Source organism: Solea senegalensis, linkage group LG20 (assembly GCF_019176455.1).
Source record: "Solea senegalensis isolate Sse05_10M linkage group LG20, IFAPA_SoseM_1, whole genome shotgun sequence".
Lineage (NCBI taxonomy): Eukaryota > Metazoa > Chordata > Actinopteri > Pleuronectiformes > Soleidae > Solea > Solea senegalensis.
The window spans coordinates 4,182,625-4,201,352 of NC_058039.1; the positions used below are offsets into that span (position 1 = coordinate 4,182,625).

At 40.7% G+C, this 18,728-nt stretch overlaps 1 protein-coding gene across 1 annotated transcript in view; it reads left to right on the plus strand.

The window, feature by feature from the left end:
• The first annotated feature begins 7 nt into the window (after window positions 1–7).
• Window positions 8–18,728, plus strand: part of LOC122786303 (solute carrier family 45 member 4-like) — a 34,348-nt gene continuing 15,627 nt past the window's right edge. Inside the window, exon 1 of the mRNA XM_044052502.1 lies at window positions 8–955. Within this exon, the coding sequence (XP_043908437.1) occupies window positions 652–955 (304 nt within the window). The 5' untranslated portion in view covers window positions 8–651. The remainder of the gene's footprint in view (window positions 956–18,728) is intronic.

Consider the following 18,728-nt stretch of genomic DNA (forward strand, 5'->3'; position numbering starts at 1 on the left):
ACACACATACACATACACACACATGCACACATGCACACGTACAAACACACACCAATAAGCAAATGCACACTATCTTGGAATGTACTGCACACTCTACCTGTGAAAAGTCAACTGCTTCCTTCATTTTGGAGAATTTCTAAAGGCGTTTGGAAATCTGAGTTTGTCCTTTCCACTGTTTGAGGAAAACTACGTGACGCGAAGAAGAGGATATAAAAAAAAGAGAGAAATGTTTTGAATTTGAAGTGTTTTTGGACAATTTGTTTAGTGAACAAATGATTGTTGATAGATTGTTTTGGTTCCCTTACGTATGCTAATCTGGAAAAAAGAGATTCAGGCTTGATGATCAGATTATATATATATTTTTTTTTTGATTTGTTCACTGTCCACAGCCTTTTTAATTTGAACAGAAATCAGTTTTAAATTTGTGTTTTTGAAAAGAAATTCTGTTACAGTTACAGCACTCCACCACCTGTAAAGCAAGTTATATAAGAAAGTTACAAACACAGACATTGTGAAGATTGTAATTTGGTGGCTTGTTGGACGTCACCACTAGTTTTAAAGTCATTTCAGGTAACCTGCGGCAATTGCTGTCAGATTTGTTAGAAGGGGTTGCGCTTGTTCGTGTGGTGCGCTTGTTTTCTTGTTGCGTGCATGCCCTCCACCATGCCTCCCCAGAACACAGAGGCTGACGCTATGCAGGTCGGATCTCTCGTGGATGGAATTCACAACAAAAACTCCACGGCATCAGGAACGGACGAGGAGAAAGGAGGAGGCGGCGGTGGCGAGGTGGATGGATCGGGAGGAGGTGGTCGTGGCGGGGAGGAGTCGGCGAGCGAAGGATCGATAGAAGGCATTACTCTGAAGAGATGGGTGATGCACGGGGCTGTGATGTTCGGCCGTGAGTTCTGCTACGCCATGGAGACAGCGCTGGTGACACCTGTACTGCTGCAGATAGGTGAGTGAGCGTCACCCACACGCACAAATCTGCATCACACGTTCCAGGACAAATGTGGAAACACCATCTGTTGATTGCGAAATGTATTTTAGCTAAGAAGGGCGTGATGCAACCAACACGGTGAAAACATTTACTTTTTATAGATTTAAATGGAGAAATATTTTCAGCTCAGAATGCCCATTACACCTTTCAAAGTCAAAGATAGGATGTATTTTAAAATAATTTATACACAGTATGCAATTATTTATGTATGAAAACAGAACAGCACCAAATCCCTTCCTTGCTGAGGTCAGACGGCACGCTTTAAGCTCAATTATTGGCCGTACTGACTGACTTCAAGGTCAAAGTCAAAGTCAGAAGGTTTAATAAGAAGCCGTGAACATAAAATGGTTTGTGGGCAACAGGGAGTTGTGTTTGTACCAATGTTGTTCTGACATTTAAAAAGACACATTGGCAGCCACCTCCTGTTCAACTTGCTGTGGTGGAGTTCCACTGCATCTGCCAAGGGATTAACAAGACTGAACTATGGATCACAGGATGTGCACACACACTCGCGCGCACACACACACACACACACACACACACACACGCGCACCTCCGGTTGCACACAGAGTGTAATGTCATTTGCACCCAGCGTTGCCTTTGAGAACATGCCAAGTCCAATTTTGTCTCGAGTACACTGCAGCCCCAATGCACAGAGGGTTTGAAGAGTGAAAAGAGAGGAAGGGAAGGAGGGAACAACAGGAGAGTGAGAAATGGCAAGGCTAAAGAAAGTGGGGGATAAAAGGCCGCAGCAGCAGTTACCTGATTTATAATTTAAAGTCACTATCCGTGGAATCCCCACTGGCTGTCTTTCCTCTCCAAGTCTCTCCTCCTCCCCCCCCCGCGATGTCAAGTGATCTTCTCGCTTACATAACCGAGTGGCAGGTCGCTCTGTGGTCACCGTCACTCTCCCAGGATGAGCCACTGCAGAGAACCAGGCTTTCAGAGATGTACTTCTAAAGGACAAGTCTAAGATCTGCCAAGTTTTTGACACTGAAAAGATTCAAGCTCCATTTAAAATTTAAATATCTCAAATGCTACACCACCAGTAGTCCCTCCTAAAAGAATTGTGTTAACCAAAATTGTATTCTGACATATCAACACGCTGTGCTATTTTTATTTCAATTTTCCCCCTGCTTTAACTGTCCTAACCTATTTCACTTCAGGACATGGCTGAGCCCTTCTTAGTATAATTTTGGAAATGCTGGGTCACATAACTGCTACATTAGTCAGCGGAAATAAAAAACTAGACGGATGTGAATTTGGTGTCTAGATGAGATTTGTGTCATGGAGAGTTAATCCCGTCAGTCATGTCAGTCTCTTTTTTTTTGGGTCAGGCTAATTGACTTTCATTGTGACCCTTCATCCTGATCGTGGGTGTAGAGGATTGCTTTTCATCCAAATGAATTATGTAGTAGCTTGCACTCTGCAATGCCGAGACCACAATCAGGATCACGCTATCAAGCTGCTTGACCGTACCCCAGATCAGATACGATTCAGTAGATCTGTTCAGATTGCAGCTTTTGTTAAGTCTTTGTTGAAAAATCACAGTGCACCTAGTTTGTTGTAGGACCAGACTAAAGGCTGAATTAGTTTCAGGTCACCTGAAAGATTTTAGTCCAATTAAAGCTCTCCTTCTTGGTCCCGACCAACACATATCTGGCTAGCACCTGAATGTTCCGCTCTGTGTATTTACATGATATTAGAAAAAAATAAATATTGTGGTAATCTGGCTAAAGCAGGACTTTAATGGACTGAAAAGTGAAATATCTTTTTTTTTATTTAGATAATGTAATTGGGAGTCAAGGTGCTGCTGCATGTATCTTCAGTTGAAACAGAGAAGACAACATTAACAAAAATATGGTAAAATTTGGGCCGGAACATCGTAAAAAATTGAATATTTTTTAAGTTCTACTATTATTACTACTATTAACAAGCTGAATGGAGGTGTATTGCCACCTAGCTACCTAATATATGCTTGTATACTGTGCTAGTATAGTTATATACTTAACTGTGCAAGGAAAATGTGATGAGGCTGCTACAGTCGCCCAGTATGAGATTTGACCTATGATTTAGAGTTTTTCTCTTCCCTTTGTGTTCCGATCAGCACCATGGATGTATTATGATAAACCGCTTTATGCATGGCATAATCCTTGTTGCCAAAATGTCTCCGTGGCCAACTGTAGTACGGACAACAAAGGACTCTTGCGTGGTCCAAAAACACCATTGTAAAAGTGTTGTCGGAACCATTGTAACACATCTGAAAAGCTGTTGAAAGAACAAACGAGGAGGAAGCAATGCAGAAACAAATGAAGAAAAAAACAACTTTCTCTGGGTGAGGAAAGTCAACATTGTTTGCCTTTTTTAAATGTAAAACCAACTTGTCTGCATTTGCTCTGCCTTAACCTCATTGTGACCTGCTTTGCCACAAAGGTAGGTCTTGTATCAACCTTCACTGTGGCAATGCCTGCCAGAAACTCACTCCAGCTACTTGAATGTGCTGGACAGCTGATAAGCTGGCTGTGCTGGCTCGGCCTAAGTGAAGCCATTGTGTGTGTAAACCCACAACACTGGGGTCAAAGTAAGAGGAGTGAGTGTTTCTGTGTGAGTGTGTGCAGATTGTTCTGGTCAAGGAACCGGCACTGACCCAGCTTTGAAGCAGCGTCTGCCATACAAGGTAGGACGTCTGCGTGGAGCTAATTTGTGTGTCTGACATCCTGCAGCAGTCACTCATACCAGGATACTGGTCTTTTCTCTGAATGCAGGGATTCTCGTTACAATAATTAGGCTGATGATAGTTGATAGATGATGATAGGGCAATGGTGGCACAGGTAGAGGGAGAAGGACAAGGGTTTGCAGTCTGTCAACAAACATGGGGACAAGTTGTCGTACCTTTTAACAAAGAGATCAAACCCCAATTGTCTAACCCTATTTGCCAAAGAATAAACATCCCATTGTCAAAAAACCCCAAAACAAATCAAAAAGTTGCATGGGCCATAGACGTTCTGCATGAACATGTTATGTTGTGTTTAGTGTAGTGTAGTAACATACGTTTTGTTGGATTCTTATATTCCCGGAAATATTTCATAAGTTGAAGGACTTAACATCTCTACAATGCAAGAATCGGGTCACCTAGATATGAATGCACAAAACAGAGTGATGAAATGGGATTAAGCCCATTAGCCTTTAGATGACATGCGCAAACTGAATGCTCCATATCTGTCGTAGGTTTTTACCACCTATTTTAAAATCACCTCAAACAGCCTACGGTTGAGAGCCACACAAAAAGTTGAGTGCTCAAATGAAACCTCTGACTCAGTTGTGGTGAGAGACTTTTGGTAAATGTGATGTGTATCTTTGGAAGATAATGGTGTAGATCTAATTAAGAGGATGATTGCAGTATTAAGTTTTCTCCCATTAAGACGCCGTGATGACAGATCAAATGCATTGTAGCGATTTGGCCCCCTTTACAGTGGCTCTGATTCATTTTACCTATTTCATTCTATATTTGCCTTCACGTCACCGAACGACTTAATGCAGCTAATGCACCTAAGTGAGCTGAAAGTGAGAGAGATGGAGTTAGTGGTAGGAAAAGGGATTACGAGAGATGATGGGGAGGAAAAGAGGAGTGAATAGAAGTGGACGAGTGGGAGGGAGAGGAGAGCCTCTGAAAAGAGAGAGTGGAACAAGGAGGGAGGTTTTTGAGTGCAGATGGCGTGGTGTGTGGTTCTTTGTTTGGAACATAGTACATTGCATAATGAGCTTTCTCGGAACTGAGCTCTAAGTGACTGAAAAAAGATGTTCAAGTGTCATGACAGGGATTTAAGATCAATCAAAAAGACAAAAAACTGTTAACAAACAATAAAACTATTGTTTATTTCCCTGTGTTAACTGTTTTCTGCAGTTTGGAGGCATCTCTTTGTGCGTTGGGATTATTGGCATGACCTAAAGCTTCTGTACATCGGATAATGACGCCATTATGAAGTGAAAACTAACTTTTGTAACAAAAAACATGAAATTTCTTAGATGAATCAGTCATTCATGGTCATATGACAAAACTAAGTATAATAAAATGGCATTCTTACGATATAAATTTGAATAGCGTTTGAAATGCATCACCATAGTGACACTTTTCATTGGCCACTAAAACTGTAGTCGCTAACAGTAGGAAAAGTGTGATTTTTCTCCAAAAATGTACATATATTGTCAAAGATCATTTGGTTAAAGCTTCTTCATGTTCTGCTGGAGAAGGTGAAGATGGTCTTTCTCTGCTTTGCTAGCTAAGCCACCAAGGTGGTACGGTCCAGACCTGGCAGCCCTTCAACTGTGGAGGCCTCCTTGGCTTAACTAAAGGAGATTACTACAATCCAACAGCAACTGCCCCCTATTTACTCAAGTTCGGTGGCTGAAAGCCTCAGACTTTCGTATTACCACCGTTATTTCATTCGATGTCCTTGGATAAATCTGTCACTCTTCTGAAACACAAAGCATTTGTATCCCACAACTAAACATCTCAAAACCACTGGCAGGTCAAAGCATAACATTATGTTCTGGAACTTGGTAGCTTTAAAACATCTTTTCATATCTCAGTGAATGTTTCTCTGCTTTTATGAGCTCGCAAAGCTAACATTAATAACTAATAACTGTTTTCAAATGTCTGCTACCTGTTTACATTTTTTCATTTAAGCTACATAATGAAGAATTCCTGCTGTTTACTGTGCAAAAACCAGGTTGATCTTGCACTGTTTGCATCAGTGTGCCAGGTATCCTAATCCACCGAGTGATCCCATCATGGTGGATGGTCTAATCGAGCAGATGACCTTGCAGTGAGTGTAATACGGGGTTGTATAAATGAGTGTCACACAGAGGCTAATCACCATAATCTGACCCAGTCATTCATGAGGCAGGATAGAGGTAGGAGGATGGACGAAATGTGTTTTTTCAAGTGGTGGAAGAAACGGTTGTTATATAAAGGCACAGTTGAGTTATATTGGAACTCCCCCATGTAGAGACAAAGTGACAAGTGAAAAATAGGAGTCACTGACAGTGGGAATTGTTGACTGTGAGGTATTTTAACCTCAATCTTCTCTTTAACCTCAGTTATCATTTTAAACCATGTTTCCATTGAGTGGAGCGCTCCGGTTACATTATGGCACGCATTTTTTTGCATTTCCATTAGTGTTCCATTCTTTGGCACCCTTCCCTTGGAGATACCAGAGTGAAATGGACCTAGACCGCTCCAGTCAGCTGATTGGGCAACAGAATTTCCTGTTTTTACGGCTGTCTTTCTCTTGTTGGAACAAACTCTATTGTTTGTCTGTTGTATCGCGGTCGATGTTGTCGTTCCTTGTTGTCGCACTGGTACGATGTCACACTATGTATCTCACTGGCGCAGCCATCGTCCACCAAGTAAAAGCACTGTTCTCAGTGGAAACGCAAGTCTGACCCGGGACTGTACTGTACCAAACTGAACCGTACCATGATGGACACACAGCATTACACTTCAGTCTGTAGCCTCTTTCACAATGGAATTAGTGGATATACCTGTTTTTTTCAGACAATATACTCACTACACTACGCCACAGTATACTATAGTATAATAGTATTCATTATATAGTGTAGTAATTTGATATTTTCAACATAGTTAGTCATAAATTGAATACAATCTGCATTTCTCTCAATTTTGTCATAATGTGTTTGTAAACTGCACAATTTACACCAAATACAATGCAATTTACTGCTTTTTATAAAGAGATAAAATTAATTCAGCCCATTGTTCCGGCCCATAAGAATATTTTATGTTTCTCATGTGGCCCGTTGGGGAAAATAATTGTCCGCCCCTGGTTTAGATGACAATGTGTGGTCCCAAGTTTTTTGCAGCTCTCTTTGTAAAAAAATAGAACAAATGAAGAAGAAATGAATGCGTTCACCCGGGTGAGTCTTATGTTCCCACTGATGCCAATTGGAGCCAAAGCCACTAAAACCATTGCATTGCAGAGTTATTTGACCTGGGAGTTAATGCTGATTAAAGACATTTAAAGAACCCATTTAAACAGGAAATTCAACATGGTTCTTCACCATGGGGGTATATGTCACTGCAGAGAGTGAGGCAGTGATACCAGTCAAGTCACTTATTTAAAGCCTTTCTATTTATAACGGTTTATATAATCTCTGCTGTAACATGTTTTCATTTATCACTCTTCCACCTGGCTTTTGAAACCATGAGTGGGGCAGTCCGGTTACATTCAGGTGTTTTTGTTTGCACTTGTAATATTCAGAGTCAGCGAAATGCCCAAGTCTGTGAGACAAAGACGTGCTTTACGGCAGTGTGTATGCATTGTTCCACGCAACAGGCAATAAGCAAGGTATTTGGATGCTAAGATATGTGAAGAATGCCGAAGTGAATGTGTGTGCGTGTGCATTTGTTTGTCAGCACATTGCTCCCTTAACCCCACGCCCCCCAGGGAGCTGAAGTCATCAAAAACAAACCACCACCACCACGACCAGTGCTCTCAGGTGATGATGAGGAACATGGAAATATCAGGGGAAGCAAATTCTTTAAACAAAGGTCATTATGGTCCAGATGAATCAAACATGTAGTTCATTGTAATGGATTGAGCAGCAGTGAAAAGAAAATACAAAGTGTAGTGAAATGAGTGCACTGAAAAAAAATAGTGTTAGTTGTAGTGATAGTTTAAGAGATGATTACAACATTAAAGATGACAAACGCATCTAAAAAAATTATGTTCCCCAACTTTCTGTTGTACTTTCATCACGATATAAATGTTTTTTTGCCAAAAACTTAAAATCTGTTTCATTGTTTTATAGTCAGTGTATAGTGAATAGAAAATCAAATAGAAGCCAGCCAGTGCGTCAGTAATGGTTTAACACAAGTTATTGTTTGTGTATGTGTGTGTGTGTCTATTTTTAAAGGGAGCAGATAAAAACACATGTGGACACTTGATGGCTTTGACAGAACATAATTGAGAAGACAGATGGATGAACACTGACAGATTTATCCTGTTCAGTCATATTTTCAGCTATAATAATGACATACTAATAACAGGGTTCCCACAGGTCCTTGTAATCCTTGAAGGTTTGTGAATTTGAACAAAAAATGTCAAGGCCCTTGAATGTTTTTGAAATTCGCCCTAAATAGACATGGGTCATTGAAAGTGCTTGGATTTTGTGCAAGAAAGAAGTTCAGTTGAGTTTTAGGTAAATGTCTAACCTTGTTTGTTACAACGCCACCTACTGTTTCCTGCCCTGCATTGCTTGACGCACGTAGACAAGACCTACACCGAACAAGCAAACACTATTCATAATTACGAGCGGTGTTGTGGACACTGTCCATGTCTCTTGCCCCCGTTGACGTGAGATTCCGTGCAGAACACTGAGCGAGTAACGTTTAGCAAGAGAGAGCAAATGACGTGATGCCTGGGAAATGAAAATTCCAAGATCTCTGTCTCACCAAAGAAAATTACAGACAGTGATCCAAAGAACAATCACTTGCCCACATGCTGAGTGTGCTGCACATCCATAAAAGTGGACGCCATGGACGAAGCGACTCATAAAGGTTGCCCTCCAATCTTAAGCTGTGTCAGCAGTGTGGGAACCTTGTAATACAGTTTTTCTGTGTTTTGCTTTCACACCACTCTACTTTATTTATATATATATTTTAGGGTTGAAAGCAAAGTTTAATAAAGTACTCACTTACTCACTCACTCACTCACTCATCTTCTACCGCTTCATCCTCCACATGAGGGTCGCAGGGAGCTCTGGTGCCAGTCCCAGCTGACATAGGGTGAAAGGTCACTATAGTGATAGTGATTTTATTTCCAAAATGTCAAAGTTAAGCTTGTTACTTATAAGATAATGTTTGATTATGAAATCCTCTTCCAGTCAGAGATAATTATTGAGAAGAGGGAGTTGTTGTTGTCGTTACTTTTACCATGAACTCGGCAAATAAACTTGTGTATCACCACTCACGTTTCTCATTCGTCCTGACATTTTGAATTGACTCGACTGCGCCTGTGGCTGAGTCGGATTAGCGACTGATTGGCAGCTCTATTGATCCCCACTTTATTAGTGAAAGGGCAGTAAGTTATGCTGTTGTGAGCTTCCTGCACGTGATAGGTCAGCCACAGACTGAGCCCCGCCTCCCTGCTGTCAGTCACATATGGCTGTACTTTAAAGTAACCAGCAGATGGTGGAGGCATTAAATCAGTGCACAAATAATACATCTATGGAGGCGTTTGCCTGATTTTTTCACATGTATCTCAGTCTGTCTGTCTGTCTGTCTGCCTGTCTGCCTCTCTTTCTCTTACTCTGCCTGTATGAGGTCAGTTTACTGCAGTGGTGTTACATAACTCTCCTGACTAGGAGCAGCTGTGTGTGTGTGTGTGCATGTGTGCAGGCTTCATGCAATTTTAATGCCACCCTTTACATAGAGAGGAGTGGTTTGTATTTTATATTCATTACACGACACACACATTGAGTGGCTATCACACATTACATGAGCTTAAAGGATGAATGCAATACCACTTTTGGCCTGGTGTAGTGTGTGTGTGTGTGTGTATGCAGGTTGTAGTTATTTAGTGCATTGTTCTCCAATATTTAACAAAAAAAAATCTATTTCTTCTTTTGCAGTGCTCTTGCACTATTGTTCTCCCTCCATTCATCAGCTGTGCCACACACACACACATACATCACTCAGTATTTGACTTGAGAAGGCACTTTGTTAATGACGACCTTGGCGTTGCAGCTTGTGTACGCCTTGTTTTTGCCTTTGTGTGTGTTCTTTCTGTGATTGATGCTCACACCACCGCTTGCTGCTGGGAAGTACTGTACTATGACTCATTCAGTTCTCCCCTACTGTCTGTCTCTGTCCATTTCTTCTCTCAATCTATTATCCTTGAGAGCGTAATTACTGGCTGAAGTTACAGTTAGTGTGTTGCACAAGCTGCTACCTCTGTGTTTGCTTTCCTCTCTGCAGTCTCCGGCCTTCACAAATATCTGTGGGATGTTTTTTGAGGACGTTAAGCTCAACCGTATATTTCATGTACCGTCCTTTATACCGAAAAAAGAGATGAATTAAACCCCAACATTTAATCCTCTGGTAAATGCAACTAATAAGTAACTATTAGATACGTGGAACAAATCACTTCATCAAATAGATGAATTCCTGCTGTTTAACTAATTGATTAGTTTAATGATTTTCTTAGCGACACACATCTAACTAACCCTTTAACATCTGAGCCTCAAAGTGTCTGACTTTTTTTTGCTAATTTTAACCATAAAAGGGCCAGAAAATGTGCTTTTGCCTATTTTTCCAGATTTTACTGAAGGATCAGCCTTCAGTAAAACGCAGTTTTCTCAGTTTTAGTGTAAAACCAGCACCCAGATGCTAATCAATAATAATATTAAAGTAAATATTTTAAATCTGATGCTGAAGACCAGCTATCGCAAACATTTCTTCTTTTTTTTTGTCTTCCCCTCTGAATGATACACCTGCTTCCTCCTTTCCTTTCCTCATCCTCTGTCTTTCATTTGCTCGTTCTCACCCTCTTTCCTTCCTGCCCACTTTCTCCCGTCACAACCTCTGCCCTACTCTCACTTTCACACCATTTCTCCGGCTCTTTTTCGGGGACGCTTATCATTTTTTCTCTTGGTTTTCTCACGCCAGCGCAGGATATGAAAGGATTGTTTTGTGTTTATGGGAGAATGGGAATGGGACAGATGGGGGGGAGAGGGAGAGAAGGAGGTGAAGGGGAAGGAGGAGAGAGTGAAGGTGTCATTTGTTTCGTTCTTCAAGGTCAGATTGTTTCGTTTGGAGTTTATGGGAGATAGAAGGAGATTTGTTGTTTACTGAGGAGGAGAAGATGCACATGTTAGTTCATTGTATTGAGGAGAAGTTTGAGAGAAATATGAAAATTAATTAAAAAAAACTATGATTCACAATGAATCAGAATTGCTTTTTATTTAGACTTCAGAAGAAAAATATCAATAAAGGACAAGAATAATCAACATCATGAAGGCAGAAATAACTCACATCTGGAAATAATTATAATGCAATAATAAATAAAAGAAAAAAAGAAAAAATATGTAATAAAACTACAAAAATATATCACACACGACTATTTTATAGTGTGAAAATGATGTATTTTGAATGATAAAAAGATCCCTCGACTCTTAACTTTCACATTGTAAAATAAATCACATTACTGTTGTTTCTACAAATATTGCATTTGTAATATTTATATATTTATATCACTTATCACTTTGTTGTCAACAAACAAAACACTTTTTTGCACTTAAAACACAATTCTTTTCTGATGAAGTTTGCAGCCCAAAGGGACGCACAGTGTGATAGAACCCACTGGAGGATAATGTGGAAACAACTGAATCCTTTTGCCGAGGCATAATTTAAAAAACGGTGTACGATCTTGTTGAGCAAATAGGGGGGGAAGAAAAATAAAGCCGAAGACTTCAAGAACTGGTGAAGGAGAAACTGTGACAGAATGTGTGAAGATAATGTGCGCGAGGGGAGTGTGGGAGTGGGAGTCTCTGACCTTGTTGATGAGGTCAGCTGCTGCAGAGGGAAGGAAACGAGAGTGGGAGCCGTCGGCATCTATTTCACCTGCATAGCTCAGAGCAACCTGTTCACAGTTAAGTCCTTTTATTTGCTCCGTAATTAGGAACTTGTTTGTTTTCTAGTCAGGTCAGAAAGGCTGTGTCCACACTGACACCCGACATCACTGTGGGTTGAGATGTTTATGAAAAGTAAAGGGAAAAATCAGCAAGGAAACGTATAATAATATCAGCAATATTATATATTCATCGAATTTTACATGTTCTTTCACAAATCCTAAACCAACAGAGGATTTGTTTGTATCCACAGCCCTTGGCCTGATGCTAATTAATGCAAAGTTGATGCAAAGTGGCTGAGTTTAATTTTAAACCAAAACAGTGGACATACACACGCACAGAGTGCAACAGTGGTTATGCAGCACATGCAGCAGCATCCGTATATGTGGAAAAAAAAAAGAAGAAAGAACAACAAAAAAAGAACATGCATTCAGTGCAGCAGTGTGACTCATTAATGTTATTTTAATAGCTTTTAGACAACAATGGAGCTCCTTGGCACCGAGGAATAAGACAAATGAGCAGAATACTTGTCAGAAAGAACACTTTGGTATTAAGTTGTTGTTTTTTGTTTTTTTTAAGATAAGAATAATCCTGTAATAATGTGTTTCATCTGCAGTAGCTCCCAGGTCAAAAGGCTCTTTTTTTAGCAGCCTCAGCTCTGATCAGCATCAGAGGGAACGCAATTTATTCTTTGTCTGTTCTAACTTTGAGTGCAACTCTACAATGCCCATTCATGTTCTAGCTGTTAATGTTCATTTTTGTAGTGATCCATGGTTTTTAGAACTTAGCTCAGTGTCATTTATTGCATCATTCAAACCCATGGTTGTCATGTCCCGCTTTTCCACTACACAGTTGGCACCTTCTTTTGCTTTACCATTAGCGATAGTACGTGGTACCTGGTACTTTTAATTTTAGTACCTGCTCTGACGAGGTCCCAAGCAAGCTGAGCCGATACCAAAATGTGACATGGTCAGACTGCCTGGAATAGTCAGGAGCGCGACGTCCGACACAAGAATCAAAGCGAACAATGTCGAACTCTAGATCAGTTAAAAAGACTTAAAAATCCTGAAAGCATGCGTTAATCTCCAACATTTAGCAAAGGACATTTCTAAAATGTCAACATTTAACATGGGAGTCTGGTGTTTTTAGCAACAGCGCTGCGGAAAGCGCCCAATCACGTGCCACGAACCGAGGCGAGCCGTATCTGTCGCTCCATCTTAATCTCATGTCACTATACCAGCGTGTGAAGTATATGTGAGGAAGAGGAGGATGACGAGAGGGCAAATTATCTTATTGGGAATAAATTTGCCTCCTGTCAAAAGTTGGTTGCACGACCTGTTTGCGCCACTGTATTTTAACGTTGTTGGTGACCATGGTGTTACTGTGAGAGCTCAATATTTTCTCAAACGTCTGAGAACCACTCCTCTAATCTAATCTGAGATAGTAACCACCATAATATTTTATTTTCTTTCTCGGACTTGTTTTGTGTCTGGTGCATCTGTGATGTCACTGGAAAAAACACCTTTTTGCCTTTTGTCAGCAGCGTCACTCGGCTTTAAAGATCTCAGGTGGGCCAGCACATTTAAGTGTAAAAGAGCCTTTACTTCACTGCAGTAATCATCTCATCCAAGAGCAAGGTAAACGTGATCATCATGTGACCATCCGGAAATAATGCATCTGTTTCTGACGTCATCATCAGCTCAACACACACAGCATTTATGAATTATTAATTGGACATAAATCTGGATTAAATTTGTACATCCCATGTTTTTATGGTTACATATTTCACTCTGTTGCTGTGACACACGCAGCTGGCAATAATGTTTCCAGTCTTTCTCCTGTGAGGTCGGCTGATGGACCATATTGTCATGGGATCCATCGTGTTCCAACAGTAATAACAATAATAATAATAATAATACTAATGATGTGTTATTTCAGGAGCAAAAACATTTGCACAACAGTCAAATCCGGAGACCACTTTCTGCAACTTTCTTTGCCGTTTCTTTTTTTTTTTTCCTCCCTCCCGCCCCACACTTCATGAAACTGTGGGAAACAATTTCAAAAGTAATTGTACGAGAGCAAAAACAGACATGCAGTAATCCTTGTTCAGGTTCTGTGCGGAAACAAGGAGAGGACTGTTGTGAAAATATGCAGCCTGACTCATAGTATTCATATCAACTGATCTCAAACATCCCTTTGAAGAAGGAAATGATGCCATGTCATTCGTTTTAAAGTTATTTATTTATTCTTCAGGTAAATGGGAGTCACTTTGGGTCATGTGGTTTGAAGCGGTCGGACTGACTGCGAGACGCTGAAAGTTTTCAATTGCCCCTGCTGTGTGGAGGAACGCACAAGGTCTGCAGACGTGGTGATGAATGGACAGTCTGTGTTCCGAGATCCTTTTTTAGTGTGTGTGTGTGTGTGTGTGTGTGTGTATGCTACACTTAGTTTTTAGGATTGTGGACGACTCGAGGATTTAGGGTCAGATATTTAGTTGTGATGGGTGGTTACAGTGATACAAGTACACCTGTGTGTGTGTGTGGAGAAAATGTTTGTTCTTTCCCACACTGAATCATCTCCACTCTCTCTCTTTCTGTATGTCTCTTCATCCTATCAGCTCATCCTCCTCTCTCTGTCCTTCACATTTCTTCCTCCTTCTCTCTCCCTCTCTCTGTCTGCCTCCTCCTGCCATTTTTGTTGTATTTATTTGATGCTAATGCTTTCTCACACTCCTTCATTCCCAGTTTTCTCCCTCCCATGTCTCTGGTTGTGTTCATTTCTCTTTCTAAAATACTTCCTGCATCTCAATTCTCTCAGTATTGTTCCCCCTGTGTGTGTGTGTGTGTGTGTGTGTGTGTGTGTGTGTGTCTGCAGACAGTACAAGGAAAGTGTGGGAACTCAGATGTGTTTTTTTTTTTTAATTTTTGTAGGTGTGTGTGTGTGTGGAAGCGTAGACATATCTTAATTGACTTGCCTCTGACTGTGTTTTGTGAGTGTGTGTCTGTGTGGGAACTGTTTACTACAAACTGTTTTCCTGTTTTGATGTTGACAGACCTACAGACAGACAGATTTCTATCTGCCACTTTGTCTCCAGCTTTACGGCCGTGTCACTGGTTTGGCAGGTTATTGTGTGTGTACAATTTGAACGTGCATGTGTGTTTACACTGTGCCTTGTTTTCCATCCATGAACAAATGCCTACGGAGGTTTATGTGCAGCCCTACGTGTGTGTGTGTGTGTGTGTGTGGCAGAAAGAAAAGATTGAAAGGGTGGGAAGAGAAAAAAAAACACACAGAGAAACAAAGTTTTCCTTCGTCTGAACAAACCACCACAACCCACAACAGGAAGCTCTGTGTGAATGACACAGCCATATTAGGAACCGGGAAGCAAAGGTGATGGAGTCCCTGTGGTGACACGGTTCCCAAGACCTGGTCACCATGGCGACAAAGGGTCAAGCCCTGTTTATGGCTGTCTGAATGGAGAGGTTCGACGGAAACATGGCCTGCGATGTTTAAAGAGAGGAGGATGCACTGTGCGAGTCAGAGCATAGACACTATAGACCAGAAAAACAAAACTGCTGTTGTGAAACCTTGAGATTTGCAATTTGTCCGGCACCATGTCAGTTCACCTACAGGACACTGGTGTCTGCTCATATGTGTCCTTATTTATTGTCCTACTTCCTAGGCTTCACTTTTCTGTCCTATTGTTGTATCTTGAGGTATAAAAGAAAGAACATTTTATTTAGTGTAAGCCACAGGGGGGCCACATTCTGTACTTTGTGACACTTTAGCCAGACAGTCACTGTAATTTTTTCCTGCTTTTGTTGTTATTTTATCAGTCCTGTCCCTTTCCATTGTCCCAATGTTCTCCCTCGACGAAACAAATGATCCATATCACTGTAAAAACACATCTAGGTGACACCAAAATTCACATGTAAAGAGTTAAACATCTAGTCAGTGTGTTTTTGGGCTCAGTGGTTGTTGTGACAGTCAGACACACCTCTTAAATGTTTCTTGCACTTAGAAGAATGCATTTATTCATGCTGTGAGCGGATAGAAGCAGAAATGATCACTATAACCTAACACACCACACTTTATCCACATGATGACAATTACAGTGTCGCATTTTACTCCCAAAAAAGTCTACCAAAAGTAGACTATCTATGACCTATTAAAGCTAATAACACACACACACAGTGTCATCATCTTGTTCTGCAAATCAAACTGCAAACACTGTCCCAGAAACAAACCTGTACCAAAACACTGAGGACGAAGACGACCCGCTGACGTCTTGTTGAAGAAGTTGCTGAGTTGCTTCATATTTAGTCTGACTCTGCAATGACAACACTGTGTTGTGTTTACAGCACAAATCGCACACATGATAGATCAACATACCCAGTCTCTCTGTGAATCCCCCATACAATGCCGCTCTTTATTCACAATTGGTCAATGTGCAGAGCGGACTGTGCAGTGCACGCTGCTGCTGCTGCTGCTGCTGTGAAGTCAGATCCATTTTGTTTTATTCTCACGTGCAGCTCCTCAGGTTTGCAGCGCTCCCGTGAAAGCTCGGCTTCACTAACCTGCGTGTGGATGCTGCTTTATGAAAACCACCTGCGCTTTTCTCAGTCTTTTGACAAAATCTGAATTTGAACTTTTTAACTGGGGTTAAAAACTAGGCGAACTCGCCGCAGCCTACGTCACAGTGAAAGGGTTTACAATCCATTTGTTTTGCATGATGGTTTTCACTTGGCTCTCACAAAAACACTAACAATCCCAACACACCCCCCTCTTATTCTCAATCTCATGCTTCTTTAGAAATCTGTCCCTGCTGAGCAGTTTTTTTCTTCAGCTGAGGGTCAATGAAACAAAGGCATGTTGTAAAATAAACCACAAAGCTTTGTATGTCCTCCTTGTCTTGTAGTGTCAGATGCCTAATTATAGGCTGTCGTGAAAAAAGGCACATGCCTAAAACCCGTATTATCTTAAATGGCCACCAGGGGGCAATTCCACTGGTAAAAAGAGTGTTTGTATTTAATCTATGAGAAAATGCCTCTCACTAGATTTAATAAACATTGTCTTGAAGTGTTTATCGAAAATGACACAATAAGAAAGAGGGTGCAGTTTAATTGTTCTGTTTTTAATGATTCTTTGTTCTATGCCAAATAAAAAAATTACAACATTTGAAGAAATGGGCATAGACTGTGGTTTGAAAAGTAGAGCATCAGTTAGCCACCAGGGGGTGATTCCATGGAGTCCATGGAAAGATTCTAGTGCTCACTTGATTTATATCTTTGAGTTAATGATCTCAATCGCTTGTTCCAGGTCTTTTTCAATAGAACATGATGTCAGTTTCGTAAATTTTGTTCCGATTTAGCGGTAAATAGATGTATGAGTGGACAATATGACAATCTGTAGTTTCAGATTGTCTATTTAAAAAGATATTTAATGATGGTATGGTCTATAGGGCTGCAACTAACCATCATTTTCATTTAATCGATTAATCTCTCAATCATTTTCTCAATTCATCGGATATCGTTCGGTCCGTAAAATGTTAAAAAATGTTGATCAGTGTTTACCAAACTTGTAAGTGATGATGTTCTCCAATGTGTTGTTTTGTCGACAAACAAAAATGTCTTGTTTTATGATTTCTTACATTGTTATTGTTATACGGAGCAGGAAACTAGAGAATATTCACTTATAAGAAGCTGAAAAAGCAGAAAACGATGAACCCTTCTGTTACCAACCCTGACGTCACAGTGGCCTGACACTTCTGCATAACCACCAGTTGAGTTAATGCTGACGACGGGTTTGCCTTCCTGAAAACAATGCTTGTCAAAACCATTAATCTGTTTACCGAACACCTGTGCGCCACACAATCTGAACACTTTGCCATGCATGAAAATGCATTGCTCTCAAGTACAGGGCAGGTACATGTCTTTTGTTCAGTGTGTTTTTATAGGTGTGTTTGCCGCAGACATATTTCACTCGCTTCACTTCAAGTTGTTGACTGAGAGAAACATGTGATTCATCGACTGCAGTAAAAACACGAGGAATACCGTGATTGCAGCAGTTAGGATTTCACATGACAGACACAAACAACTGTCCAGACAAACGTCCAGTCTCCCTGGGAACCCCCCACACACATTTTTAGCTTCATCAGCTTCAAGCTCAAGGACAGATTTTCCTGCATTTACCAACCAAATAAGTTTTTTTGTCTTTTGTGCTGTTGAGCAAGCAAAAGGTGCTTTTCTTTAAATTCACACTATAATGTAAATTCAAAGTGTCTCAAATGGCTCTTCACTGCATTTTAAGTGGGTTCATACCTGTACACACATCTGCCCTGTTATGATCACATGAGACAGATGTTATTACCAGGTCCTAATCTGAAGTCTTCAGTTCCATCACTTTCTTTTATTCCCTAAGACGTTAATCATCAGTGTCATATTCCTCACATTATTCTTCAACATTTCCACATCTCTGCTGTCTCGATGCTGCAGATTGAATAAAACATTTAAATGGACTCCATTAGAAGCGCTTTATGTGTCCGTCTCTCTTCCTGTCTGGATTGTGCGGCAGCCAAATGGTCAGTCAATATATTTTCATTAAGCTGCATTAAGTGACAGTTTGACAGTGAGACGATGATAAAGTTCTGATCCAATAATGTGTGACTCAGCTGACTTCACTTTGCCTCCCACTCCTCTCTCTCTCTTTTCAGCAGCTCAGTAAAAACCATGGTTCTGTGTCTCTGAGGCATCATAAGTGTGTATGATGGAATATAAAAACCTATCTGTCTTTATTATACCTGATCCTAGATCATCTTTTTTCTTTTTTGCAAGCGTTTCAGGGAAACCTGGTCTCACAATTGAAGCAGTTAGATGTTGATTGAGCCTTTGCTTTCATGCTCTTAAGGCAAATCCCCCTGTAATCGTCTCTGTTACTCACAAAAACCCTCTAGGAAACATGATCGCTGAATGTCTACTCTCCTTCTCTTCATTAACCTTTACACGGGAGTTGATGTTGCTGTCCTTTTGTGCGATAATCCAGGGTGAACATTCACACACTTACGTTCAATAGACCTGAGCTAAAT